Source organism: Corvus hawaiiensis, chromosome 21 (assembly GCF_020740725.1).
Source record: "Corvus hawaiiensis isolate bCorHaw1 chromosome 21, bCorHaw1.pri.cur, whole genome shotgun sequence".
In the NCBI taxonomy this organism is placed as follows: domain Eukaryota; kingdom Metazoa; phylum Chordata; class Aves; order Passeriformes; family Corvidae; genus Corvus; species Corvus hawaiiensis.
The window spans coordinates 8,766,620-8,780,765 of record NC_063233.1 but is presented as its reverse complement, the minus strand read 5'-3'; the positions used below and the strand labels follow the sequence as shown (position 1 = coordinate 8,780,765).

Genomic DNA, 14,146 nt, shown 5'->3' with positions numbered 1-14,146 from the left:
GGGCACCCCGGCAGGCACCGAGTGGGTCTGTGGCTCAGGAAGTTTGTCACGCTCAGCCCAGGCTGCACGATGTGCCCGGGAGCTTTCCCGAGCCTGGCACTGCAAGAAGGAGCTCTGACAACTTCTGTCAGCGCAGCACGTTGTGCCTGTGATGGAGAGCAGGGCTGCCCTGGCCAGACAGCTCCGTGCTGCAGGACAGCCAGGAGGGAAGGGCAGCAGCAGCCGGAGCATCGCTGCACGCGCAGGGACAGGAGCCGAGCTTTGATCAGACACGCTCTGGCTGAGGGAGCTCGCATAGCCCCTCCTCTGAAGCAGCAGGCAGCGTCTGAGAGATCAGCTACACAGCCAGGGGCTTGTGTTAACGGAGTCTCTCTCCTCAGCTTTCTCTCTCTCTATTTGATCCTGAATACAGTATACGCACGAATTCCAGGACCAAACTCAGCTCTGGTTTACCACAGTATCACGGAATATTCCGAGTTGGAAGGGATCACAAGGATCAGCGAGTCCAACTCTAAAGTGAACAGCCCATAAAGGGGTCAAAGCCCCAGTCCTGGGGTTATGAGCACCATGCTCTGACCAGCTGAGTTGATGTTTCCCTGCCCACTGACCCACTGCAGGGCACACCAAGAGCCGCCAGTGAGGAGGGCAGGACACAGCGAGGTTTGCCCTGCCTGAGGACACCAGCCCACAGCCAGAGGCCTTTGTAGAGCGGTCAGTGTGCCCAGCCTGAGCCCCAGATCTCCCAGGTTTCAAAGGAAAGCAGAGAGCACAGGACCAAGCCACCCACCACCACCTCTTGTCCCCGCAGCTCTGACACTCTGAACGACACCCCAAACATTGGGCTGAGGTATTTGCACCTTAAACCTTCAAATGCTGCCCTCGAGTATTGCTGAACATGATCTCTTCTCTTCCCCCCTCCCAAAAGCAGCACCTGAGGGCAAATTAACACTTACTGAATTTTAGAATCTCCAAAGGATTTATTAGAGCTGTACTGTAAATCACTCTGCCACTCTTCCCAAGCAAAATGTTTCCACCACCACGACGTGGGTCATAAAAACCCTTCCCAGCTGTGAAAAGAACCCAGGAGCTCAAGAAGGTGCCAGCACAGGGTGAGTGATGAATTTGTTGTTGAAAGAAGTTCAGTTCACAAGGAGACAATTTCTAAGCTGCTTTTTCCTATCAGGCTCATATTAACAAAATATAGCTCTTGGCAAGCCACATCCTCCAGGAATTATTTCTGTGCAGGAAGCACTTAGTTTCACTCAAAATTAATAATGTCTAAAAGGCATCAATTACATTTTATTAGAGAACAAACAGAAAGTGATGTGAATTACCCAGCAGAGTGGGATGAATTGAAGATGAAGTCATGGAGCAGAGCATTCCTGACACCTGGTTCCTCTCCATCCCAATGCCATAACCAAAATATGGGGGTGTTTGCAATCTCCAAGGCACAAAATTGCAGACTAACAACTGAAAGCTTGCCCTGCTGTTATCCTGTCATTAGGAACAAGAAAAAAGAATTCCTACAAACCTTTCCTTTGGTCTCAGGATTACCAGGGACTCATTTCCAGCCTGGAAGTCGTGCCCTGGCCCAGGGCACTGATTTAAAGCACAGGTCGGCAGGGAAGAAGTGTTCAAAGCTGCGACAGATTAATGCTCTGTTGGAGGAACGCTCCACATGGAACAGGCTCCCAACAGAACCACTTTAGCTTATTACGGAAAAATTAAGGCACAAACAGCTGGAGAACAGCCTTGTCACGCCAGATCCCAGCTCTCCATACGCTGCCTACAAATTGCTCCTCTAGAAGTCGATTCTCCAGCTCGATGGGTTTGTGCCTCGGGAACGCTCCGAGCCCACCAGCCCCCAGATCAGCTCTGGGAATGGTTTGGGACACTCAAACCTGGATTTGCCTCAGAACCCCGCGTTTCAGCTGAAAAATCTCACAGTTTATGGAGTTCTCCCCCCCCACATTAAAGCTTTTATCGATAGCCCCCATGCTGGTACGGACCACAACAGGTCTCCGGGGCATGTGGAGCCGTGCTGGGAGAGCAGGAGCCCTTCAGTTGTGTAACCGTTCTCCTTCTCCTCCTGGAACATTCAAGGGGGGATCGGGGATCTGCTCCTGCCCCGGGCACGATGCAGCCCTGGGAGGGGGCTGCTCTGCTTCTCCGTGCCTTAGTCTCCCCATCTTTGCGAGGAGAAACCCACTAGAGCGGCTGGAGTACATCCCTTAAAACGCGGCTCACGCAGATTTCCAGGTTCCACGAGCTCCTCAGGCTGCAAGCGAGCCACGAGCAGCATCGCTGCGTTTCAGAGGCGCGACAAAAGCGCAGCACGAGCCCGCCGTGCCCAGAGCCACCCCGGCAGCTCGGTCCCTGCCGGGCCATCAGCGGCACCGCTATTGCCACCGCAAACTTTGCGGCCGGGCTCCGCGCACGGCTGGTCCCGCACGATGTCGCCGGCGCGATGCAAACCCGGAGCTGCTCCGCTCCGCCGAGGGCTGCGGGGTCCCAGCACCGCGTCCCGGAGAGCGGCCCCGGGGGGCTCCGGTCCCACCGGCTGGCGGGGATGGAGCCGGGGAGGGATGCGGCTGGACGGGGCGGGGCGCACGGGGACAAGAGCCAGGGAGGGAAGGAAGCAGCAGCGGGGGGACACGGGCAGGCAGCGGAGAGGCAGAGCGGGACGGGGCGCGCAGCAGAGCCCGGGATAAGGCGGGATGGAGGAAACACCTATCGGAGCCCGGTGCGGAGCAGCCTTACCTTGACCGCCTCGGCGTGGGTCACCCTGTCCAGGGACTTGCCGTTGACTCCCAGGATCTGATCGCCGACGCGCAGCCCCTCCCGCTCGGCCAGGGAGCCCGGCTCCACCAGCGACACGTAGATGCCCACGCCGTGCTCGGCGCCGCCGCGGATGCTGAAGCCCAGACCCTCGTGGGCTTTGCTCCGGCGCAGCGTCACCTGCCGCAGCTCGCCCGGGACCACCGGCGGCGGGGCAGGGGGCGGCGGGGGGCGGCCGGGCGGCGGCAGGTAGGGCCCCTCGGCCGTGTACTGGTCGAAGAGGAGCTGGTCGGAGCGCGGCAGGACGAGGCGCAGCAGCGGCAGCAGCTGCCGGCGGCGGGGCCCGTCGAGGAGGGCGCGCAGGGAGCGCACCAGGTCGCAGACGTTGCGGCGGCCGTGGTAGGCGTTGAGACAGAGGATGAAGCGCTCCCGCTCCGCCTCGCTCAGCAGCGCCGTGAGCGCCTGGTGCAGCCGCCGCACGTTCGCCGAGAGCGGCCGCGGCGCCGGCCCCGCCGCCGAGCCCAGCGAGCCCGACGAGGAGGAGGAGGAGTGCACGGACACGCCGTCCAGCTCCGCGCTCATCGCGGCGGCACCAGAGGCGCACCGGGGGATGGAGCGGCCGGAGCGCGCCGCGCCGGAGCAGAGCCAGGCGGGGCAGGAGCGCAGCCCCCCGGGCAGCTCCGGTGCCGGCCGGCCCCGCCGCTCCACCTGTCCGTGCGCTCGCCGGCGGCTCCCCAGGAAGTGACGCGGCCGCTGTTGCCGGGAGACGGGTTATACAGAGCGGCCCCGGCGGCGGGACCGGACCCCCCCGCCCCGCCCCAGCGCCCGCCCCCGCGGGACCCGCAATTAGCGCGCCCGCTCATCAGCGCTCATCGCCGGGCCGAGCCCTGCCCTGCCCTGCCCGCGGCTCGGCGCAGCGCGGAGCCCACGCAGGTGGGAGCTGCGCAGGATGGAAAGTCTTGCCACCCTTCCTCAGCGCTCCCGGGATGGATCGCGTCCATCTCAGAGCTTCCTCAGCTTCCCGCCAGCCCAGCATGGCGAGGACGCTCGGGATGGAGGACACATGGCAGAGGACACTCGGCAGGGATCGGCTTACACCTGAGAACAGCCTGGCCCGGCACACGGAGCCGTTACCTGACCCGCGGGGCTGTTTTTCCATTGCCCGGCGTGCCAGGTGTGGGATTGTTGTTACCTCACAGCGCTGGTCACGTTAACTGCAGAGTTACGGCGCTGAGGATGCACCCGTTCAGCCCAGAACCTCAGCTCAGGCTTTGTTTTAATCACACCTAAGCGAAATTCAGACACATTTGTTACTGACACGGTGCTGAAGGAATTTATGATTAGGAAAACAGTTTTTAGAGAAGGAGAGATTTAGATTAGATCTTAGGAAGAAATTGTTCTTAAGAATTGAGTGAGGGTGGGCAGGCCCTGGCACAGGGTGCCCGGAGAAGCTGTGGCTGTCCCTGCATCCCTGGAAGTGTCCAAGGCCAGTTTGGATGGGGCTTGGAGCAGCCTGGGACAGGGGAAGGTGTCCCTGCCCTTGGCAGGGAGTGGAATGGGATGATCTTTAAGGTCTCTTCCAACCCAAACCACTCTGTGATGTTGGGCTTGGAGTCCGCACCAAACTCACAGCAATTAACCCCTCCTCGTTCAGCAAACACAGCCCCCCCACGAGAAGCCCTTCCTGTGAGGGATCCTGGTGATCCAGATCAGGTGATCCAGAAGCTGGCAGGGCCTTAGGCACACGGTATTGCAAACCTGGGCAGGTGGGATTCAGGGAAGCACATTCCCACCTGGGATGCTGCTGCACAAGTAGCCACCCTCTTGCCTCCACACCCTTAACTTGTGACCTCAGACCCAAAAGAGAAGCACCAGGAATCGGTGCAGAAATCCAGGGACTGCTTTTCTGGTTGCTGAATGAATTATTTCCTAATACATGAGGTTTTAGTTTCTTTTATGTCTCTGGCGCACTGAGCAAAGACCATTTTCCATCTCAGTCATTTGAAATCTTTCTGTCTTTGTTGAAGTGCCTTCCATCTGCTACAGTAGAGGAGGATTAAACCTAATTCATCAGATGCATCTTGATAGCAGTGGAATTCATTTTGTTCATGGATATGATAGAAGAGCTTAAACAGCTGCATTACAAGTAGCTTTATGTATTAAAGCTTTGTTGGAGCTCTCAATGCCTTGTTTAAAACAAAACTAAACAAAGCAGATTGCTAATTGAAATTCGCATTCGAACTGTGGGTGATAAATAAGCAGATGGAACAGTCAACATTACTGGAAAGAAAAGGGACAATATAGGACAGAGAAGTGAGTAAAAACAAAAATACGCCTACATCAGCCAAACAAAGTGAGAGAAGGGCAAACAAGGTATTGCAAGTCTTTGAATTGCACTCAAACACGATAGTGCTCAGAACCCGCTCAGACTCCTCTATTTAAAGCACTGCTGTTCCCACCAGCGCAGTGTCTGAGCTTCTCCAGCCTTTTTTAATCCTACAGAAGGTTCTGAATGTGTGAACACGAGCAGATGCGGCGAGAGCTGCCCCTGCTCTGCGCTAGCTCCAGGCTGGAGCAGCACATCCCTGGCTTCCCTCTTCAGCAGAGCACAGCCCTGCCCAAAGCACAGCCCTGCCCAGAGCACAGCCACCAGGCAGGGCTGCTCGATGGCCAGAGCTGCCCAGCGGTCCCGGATCTTTAGACCACTACTCCAGAATATCACAAAGCCAGTTTCCCAGTCCTAGGACAACTCCAATCCAATGCTGCCCAGCAGAAACACACACAGCATCCACAGGGTAACTGCATTTGGGAATAATTCTGTTGTCTTGCTGCCACTACAGCCCTGCCAGCAGGGACTGCTCATCCTTGGGATGCCCCATCCACCTGCTGCTGCCACAGGACAGCTCTGAGGCTCCCCTTTGGGTGTGATCCCTGTTTTAGTTTCTCCTCAGAGAAGCTTTACATTTAGTTTGTTCACACATTGGCAAGTTGGATCTTTACCATACACTCCAGACAGGGGCTCCCACTGCTTTTCCTTTGGAGAAGAAAAGGATGGAGATCTTCTCATGGAGCCCCAGATTTGAAGTGAAATCTGATGGATTTCTGGGGGCTTTATCCTTTCCACTGCTGTAAACACTAAAGCCTTTTGGGGATTGGAACAAGGTGATCTTTAAGGACCTCCTAACCCAAACCATTGATGGTGGAGTCCCTGGAGGTGTCCAAGGAAGGCCTGGATGTGGCACTCAGTGCTTTGGGCTGGGTAACAAGGTGGGGATCAGTCAAAGGTTGGGCTTGATGATCTTGGAGGTCTTTTCCAACCTCAATGATTCTGTGATGATTTGGGAAGGGAGCTCTGCCAGGGGGAATTGGCGGCAAGTGCTCAAGGTGGAAGATCAATGCCAGGTACAAACGGCATCACCTGCAAACATCCTCTGGAGGCAAGATTAATTAACACTGAGAGTCCATAATAATTCCTGGGACAACTCCTGGCTGAACTGGACCTTTGTTAACTGGCAGGACCCGACAGACACTGGCAATGGAACCTCAGCACCCACTCACAGTGGAGAGCTCCAGAGCAGCTGAGCACTGCTCATTCCCAAACAGCCTTTCAGCTCCACCACCTGCCTTGCCCGCAGAGTCCCTCCAGGCCAGCAGGAGCCCAAAAAGTGTTATTCATGTGAGTTTTTAAGATCATCCTTGCAGCACAAAATAATCGGATGCGTTTGGTAAGTGCCACCTGAATAAATTGCCTAACCTTTCTGCTTTAATCCGCCGTAATCACTTTCTAGAGGCACTCTTTGAAAAGTGAGCTCCGTGTTTCCAGAGCAGCTGTGCTCCTAATTAAAAGGCACCGTAGCAAGAAGCCAACAAAACCTAATTCTGGTTGGAAATGCCTTGCTGCAGTTGGAGGACTGAGGTGAGTTGTGAGGAGGGCCAGGGAGGAAGCAGCAGCTGCCTGTGCAGCTTAAGAGAGTATTAGGAGAGGACTGGCACTCGGGGCTGCCTCTTGGCTAAATCCCTGTTTAGCAGATTGGCTCCCAATCCTCTGTCCCTGGCCAGGCTGGTTTGCACAGCTTGGACATGTGCAGGAATCAGCTGAGTGCTGCAGCTGAGTGCTCACAGAAGGAGCCAGCGCAGAGGGAAAAGTATCCAGAGGGTTTTCCAGCAGAATTCCTGGGTGCTTTGGCTTCCAGCACCATTCCTGCTGCAGCAAAGCTGAATCCAGCAGAGTTCAGGCACAAGTTCCCCACGGTGCAGGGAGCAGGCCCGTGCTCCATCTCTTCAGCTGCAAATATAACAGGCAGAAGTTGGATTTGAAGGAAAGCCGTAGGAGCAGTGAGAAATCATCATTTCAAGGGAGGTTTTTTAAGCTCTGCATTATGAGCATAAACCACTCGCAGCAGGAATGTTTCCAATGAGTGGAGGTTGCTGTGCTTAATCAGACCAAGTTCGGTTTGACACATCCCTGCTGGGGCAGATCCTGAAGAGCAGGGTCCAAGCAGGCAGAGGGGGTAGGAAACTCTGGCAATTCTTAAACCCTTCTATATCTGCATATCTTCAAATCTCCTACAGCTCAGTGCCACCCTCAGACTGTACCTGAGCAAAGCCAACCTGAAACAGCTTCATTTGAGTGGGAATTTGGTGGTTTCCACTGTGCAAGAGAAGGCCAAAGATGAGAATTTTAGCTCCAAACCGTAATGTTTCCATGGGGTGGATACCACAGGGTTAATCAGTCATTTAGATAGTAGGGATTAAAAACTTAATCAAATCAAACAGACAGCAATTGTTTCACCTGCATTCCCAGCCATATTTTGATTTCAAGCCATTGGAATGCTGTGACACTTCCTAAAACCCGAAATCAAAGCAATTCACATTCAAACAAGCCTCCATTTGCCCCATTTTCTGACGAAAAAGCCTTTCCAAGGAGTAGAAGCTCTCCCCCCCACAATTTGCCTGCAGTGATCTCTCGACTGTGCCAACACCACTGAGCGTAACCCTGCATCGCAGAGCCAGATGATTTAAGAGCTGCAATCCTCCTCCCCTCTCTGGCAATTTCTTGCACTTATGCACTCTCCAGTCCTGCTTGAAATGCCTGAAAGAAAAAGCCACTTGCGTCATCAGCTTTTTTTTTCTTTTAATGCCCAGCACAAATCATGGCTAAGTCACGATGTGGGCCTGGGTGTCACGGACGGGCAGAGCTGACACTGGCAGAGGATCAGCTCAGTGCCTGCTGTCTGATTTGGGCACCTTGGCTGTTAAATTTGGTGGTGAAGGACACAGAGCCTGTTCCCGAGGGCTGACTGTCCTCGGATGGGACAGGTGAAGTTTGGTGACCCTGGTTAGTGGGAGGTGTCCCTGCCCGTGGCACGGGGCTGGAGCTGGATGAGCTTTAAGGTCCCTTCCAACCCAAACCACTCTCTGATTCCATGATTCTAAGGCCATTCTATGATTTTATGATTGTGGGGCCATGCCATAGGGAGCACCTGAAGGAGGCAGCCTTAGGGCTGTAAGTAACTTACTCCACAGGGCTGGGTTTATTTCCATTGTAGAAATTGTCAAGTAAGTCCAGTATTCCCACCCAGATGAGCTGGATGGCAGAGGATGGGCTGGGAAGTTGCAGGTGGAAGGGGGAGCACAGACTCTTTGTGCTCAGTGTCGCCTTTATGCAGGATTTGGGGTTGGCCTTCTGCACAGTGCAGATTGATGCCTCCAACCCTGAATTCTCCTTAGGCAGGGACTTCACCCTGCTGGAGGTTGGCACACCAGAGCCTTGGCTTCTCTTGGAGTGCAGCACCTCACACACAGGCTGTGATGCTTTACTGATAGAACCATGGAACAGTTTGGGTTGGAAGGGACCTTAAAGCCCATCTCATCCCACCCCCTGCCATGGGCAGGGACACCTCCCACTGTCCCAGGCTGCTCCAAGCCCTGTCCAGCCTGGCCTGCCAGGGATCCAGGGGCAGCCCCAGCTGCTCTGGGCACCCTGTGCCAGGGCCTGCCCACCCTCCCAGGGAACAATTCCTTCCCCATATCCCATCCATCCCTGCCTCTGGCAGTGGGAAGCCATTTCCCCTTGTCCTGGCACTCCATCCCTTGTCCCAAATCCCTCTCCAGCTCTCTTGGAGCCCCTTTAGACACTGGAAGGGGCTCTGAGGTCCCCCTGAAGCCTTCTCCAGGTTGAGCAAGTCCAGCTCTCTCCATCTCCAGAACAGAGGGGCTCTGGCCCCCAGAGCACCTTCACAGTCTCCTCTGGATTCACTTCAGCAGCTCCATGTCCTTCTTATGTCAGGGGCTGACTGGGGAGAACCAAATGAATCTGGGGGAAGCACAGTCCCTTCCTGAAGAGCTATGTTAATATATCCAACAATTTCACATCAGACCTGAGCACTGCAGAGCTCATTTGCACAAGTTCAACCTCCCAGCAGGTGGGAAAATCAGGGGCTTCACTCACACTGGGAATTGACAAACACACACAGAGCTAATCTAATTGGAAGGTATTTATCTCATTTGAAAACATTTATCTAATTCAAATACATTTATCAGTCTGCTGGCTGTGAAAGCCTGTCAGTCTGGCAGGATTTACGGGCCAGGTTCCCAAGCATTTCTGCAGTGGTACGAACTATCCCTGCAGGTTTGCATCAGGAGCACGAGTGAGCCCTGCCAGCAGGAGAACTCAGCTCCAAGGTCTGACTGCACAGATTTGGGGGGACAAACTCCAGGGCAGGAAGGGGGTTGCTCCTTATGGTGTCTTATGATTTTAGCTTTTATATTTTTAATATATTTGTAATCCTGCAATTCTTTAGTGTGTAACTCTGAACTCCACGCAGGCTGTTAGCTGCTGTTCTCCCGTTTTGGGGAGACAAAACGATTCCTCTCTAGGCCTGAAACTCAAGGACACCTTCCTGTCTCAGACCCCGAGAGATGTAAACAGAAGTGGGTTGGGGGGGAGCAAACTTGGGGTAAATGACTTCATTACCTGAAGCTGTAATTGGAGGATTAACCCCCAATATGCAAATGGACCAAACTTATACAAGTATGAAAACCTGTGACCCCGTCATCCATTTTGGGTGTAGCCCCTGGGGGCTCTGTCTGCCCTAAATGTACCTGAAGGCCCTTCAATAAATACCTGCTTTTATTCTCTTAATTCTGTCTGGCCTCTGTTTCTAGGCAGCCCCATCAAGGCATCACTTACAGCTCCTCACTGAGGCTGGTCCTTTCCCTGTGCACCTATCTAGAGACTGTCCGTGTCCCAGCGGGAAGTGCAGCACCAAAAATTCCCCAGGGAGCAGCTCATGCCTGCTGTGACAGCCCTGCAATGCTGCCAGAGCACCGGGAAATTCTCTCACCCTCAATTCCTCACCCCAGCTTTGCACTGCTGGGAGTTTTGCTCCCTGTTCAACCATTGCCACAGGAATACAGGACTGAGATCTTTGCCAGCCTGGAGGTGGTGAAACCTCCCCATGAGCATCTCTGCTGGTGGGGATGATTTACACCGAGATTCCTCCACTCACTCCAAGGATGATGGGGCTGCAGTGTCACACTCTTCATCCAAAGCATCACTCCAGCCTGCAAACCCATCCCTGCCAGGCTGGAGAGGGATGCAGAGCTCTGGGCTCCCTTATTCCAACACTGCAGGAAGACAATCAAAAGAAAAGAAAAGGTAAATGAGGTACTAATCGTTATAGATTTGTGGTATATAATGCAATAAATACCCACTGCCATTGATTAAATGTAGCGAGGCAAAGACATCTCATCCATCACATTGGCCATTTGATTTTCCAAAATTCATTTCCTGCCATCAGGGAGAGGCTGGGAGATGCCAGAGGCCCAATCTCCTGCCCAAGGAGCTCAGCTGGCTCCATTCCTTCCCAGCACCCATCACACTGTGGCCAGCCCAGACGTTCTGATGAGGCTCTGTGAGGTTCCACTGAAAATCCCACAGTGAGGAATTGGGAACTTGGAGAGATAGGAAAAATAGGCAGGACGAGCTTGAATCCTGGGTCCTTTCTCTGCAGGTTTTTATTTGTTTGCTTCCAGCCCAACCCCTCCTGTTTTCTTGCAGAAATGAGGCTTTTGGGAAAACAAATATTAGTTTTAGGAGAAAAAAGTAAAAAGAAGAAAATCTGTTCTGAATGCTTAAAGTTCTCCTAAAGTGACAAATGGCCAAGAGAAAACAGATCAAAAAACCCTCTCCGAGATGTCATCACAGTTCTGAAACTTGCCAGAAGACAGGAAAAAGCGCTCGAGCTTCTCTGAGGGAGAGAAAGGTGCTAAAACCCAGCTACAACCAGATGTTGGTGATGGGCAGTGCTGTGGTAAAGGCTGAGTAACTCCGGAGCAGCGGGCAGGCAAAGTGGCTGCGCTGGCAGCAGAGGATGAGACTAATTAGGGCTGCGATCCCCTGCCTCACACGCGCTAATGCCCGTGGATAGATCGCTAATGCTCTCAATTCATGCTCATTAGCACCGGCAGCAAAGACAAGACAAGCGTGTTATGTCATCGTTTAAATCCTGTCGCATTTCCCCAGTGACTCTGATCGCATTTTGAAATATTCATTCTCCTCCCCCGAGGAAGGGCTGCCTTGCCCTGGCAGCTCCAGATCCGAGATTCGCTTCAAGGACTGAGCCCCAGCCCTTCCCCGCATCCTCAGGGAAGAGGAATCCCGTGTTGGAAACATTCAAGGCATCAGCTTGTGCTCCCCTAATTTTCCACATGACTTTACACCTAGAGTTAAACTGAGTATTTTCCAGTCACCTTTGCACGAGGAGGGAGTTTGGGGCCGTGTATGAGGAAGAACACTCCAACAAGCACAAAACACCTTTGCAGCAGGAGGAGTCAATGGTTCTCATGAGTCAGCTGGCAGGAGGGAAAAGAATAAATATTTACAGTCACATCCTGCACTGATCTGTGCCAACTGGATTTGTATCAGCTCTCAGAGGTGGGTTTCAGCCTTCTGCCCTCGCTGCCCAGTGACCTGCTGGTGATGGGTGGGTTGGAAGGGCTGGAACTCCTTCGAACTCTGACCAGGGAATAGCCAGGAACACTCAGCAGAGAGAGCAGCAGGTGTGGGAGGGCTGTGAAATCAGCCCTCATGCCCTGGCAGGGGGCAGGGCACATGGAAATGGTCACAAACACACCCTGACCAAGGGGAGGGAACGTCTCCTCCTGAGTTCAGCACAGGCTGCATCAGGCCCGTTCACTCTCCCTTGAAACAAACCATTTCCACAATGATTTTGCAGATTCCTCAGAGGGAGAAGACCTGTCCAGGGGCACGTGGGACAGCCCAGAGCAGCTGTGCCATCCCACAGGCACAGACTGAACCCCACAGCCCATCCATCCCATCCCACTGCTGCTTGGTTTCCTCAGCTTGGTTGTGGAATAGGTGTTGGTGTAGCTCTGGGACTTTTAGCACTGCAGACAGCACCAGGAGGGCTTGGTGAGGTTTTTGCAGCAGAATCTCCCGGGAAAGGGCTGAATTGCTTTTGTTCCAGCAGCTGAGGGTTTCAGAGCTTGCACATGAAAGCCGGGAAAGGAAGAAATAATAGAAATAGCTGGATGGAGTCGGATGTGCGTTAAGAGGAAGGGTTTACACTAGAAGGCACCTGATCTCATCGCTTTAGATGCAGAAGGTAAAGCCAGCAGGATTATTGTAGGGAATGATGTTATTCCTTCTCCAGGAGCTGCCTTTGTGTCCCTCCCCGAGCTCCCAGCGATGCAGGAGGAGCAGCTCACCCTGCAGCCAGCACTGCCGTGAATGTTAAACACCCTTTGCGTAACCCCACTTGGAATCTCTTTCCAGGTGCTGGAGTTCCCTGCTTTGCTCAGCCCAAGGTGCTTCCAGAGCCACTTCCAAAGGCTAAAACATGCCCAGCGTGTTTCCAGCCACGTTTCTCTCAGTGGAAGAACAACCTCACTGCGTGGAGGCAAAAGGGAATAAGAAGGGGTCTGTCCCTCAGGGATTTAACTCGGAGCTAAGAGGCAGCAAAGCTGCTGCAGGGCCATGACGTGGATAATCCAGAGATCCACCCCAGCACGGCACAGCAGCCACTTGGGCACGTGGGGACACTCCAGCTCTGCCACAGGTGTGGCACAGAGACACCGGAGCTCCAGGCCCTGATCCCAGATGCTCCCTGCGAGGACACAGGGAGTGCTGGAGACACAAAATAAGTGGCCGTGGTTTCGGCAGAGGATGAAGGGTTTGCAGGAACCACTGCTCCACACACACATCCACACACACAGGGAATGAATCAGGGAATCGCTTTGGCAAGAGAGGGAAATGCTGCCAGCTGGGAAGAGGAGAAGAGGGGCTGAGCCTCAGGCTTGCTCATCCTTCCTCCTGCTGCCATCAGGAGCCAAACACACTGGAGGGGAAAGCTGACCTCAGTCCATGGGCACAGTGGCCATGCCTGAATTACCAGCCTGGACCTGGATCTAGGCTGGATGGATCGGGCTTGGAGCAACCTGGTCTAGGGGAATGTGTCCTGAGTGGGTGGAACAAGATGGTTTTTAAGGTCCCTTTCAACCCAAACCAGTCTGTGATTGTACAACCTGAGCTAGAGCTGCCCACCCCATCATCCACTTTCTGCCCCTAAATACCATCAACGAGACTCCCATTAAATAAAAGCTGGTAAATAAATAAAAAAAACCTAAATGGTGAGTGAGGAAATGATTCCTCTACAGAGCCAGCAACAAGTCTCAGCCCTCTCCTGGAGTTTTTTTCCTGCTCTTGGAGCCTCCCTGGGCTCGGGAGGGATTTCTGCTCAAGGCAGCTCAGCAGCCCCTCTGTCACAAGTCCCAGAGTAAGGTCACAGTCGTGCTGGTCTGAAGACATTTGCAGGGAAATTACTCTGCCTCTCCCAAGCACAGACACTCATTGCTTCAGCAGGAGGCGGCGAGCAGATTACACGAGATAATTTAGTAGCTGACATTAAAAACACCTCATTTAGCCTGGAATAAAAATATCTTCATTCAGCCTATATTAAGATAACTGCATTCATAGTAGGTTTTGAGTCGCTGCTTACCTGGGCAGCTGAATGAAGACTCCAAGCCAACATCTCCCTGTCACCGTGTCCTTCCTGGAAAGCAGGAATGCCAGCAGGGAATACTGGAGTAACAGGATTCTCATGTGGCCTAAACCCCTCTCTCAGGTACAACAGATTGAATTTTCCAGCTTTCTTGTATGAATTGCTTTTTGCCTTCTCCCTGGTGTGGGCCAAGGCCTGCAGCTCAGAGAGCAGAGAGATGAATTTTGCTGCACCTCAAGCAGCTGTTGCTCTGTTTGGTTTAATGCTGTGCTGTGAGCAGAGCCACGGCTCCAGAGAGCGAGTTAATAATACCCTGAATGAGACAAGCGACAGCGAGAGGAGAT

The 14,146-nt window shown here is 53.6% G+C and overlaps 1 protein-coding gene across 3 annotated transcripts in view; it reads right to left on the bottom strand.

Moving 5' to 3' along the window:
• Positions 1–3,483, bottom strand: part of WHRN (whirlin) — a 46,452-nt gene extending 42,969 nt beyond the window's left edge. For 2 of the 3 annotated variants that reach the window (XM_048325565.1, XM_048325566.1), the window contains exon 1: positions 2,761–3,482. In XM_048325565.1, the coding sequence (XP_048181522.1) occupies positions 2,761–3,360 (600 nt within the window). In that variant the 5' untranslated portion in view covers positions 3,361–3,482. Of the gene's footprint in view, positions 1–2,760 lie in introns of all 3 variants that reach the window. The other variant, XM_048325567.1, reaches the window with a different exon arrangement.
• Between the last annotated feature and the right edge of the window lie 10,663 nt (positions 3,484–14,146).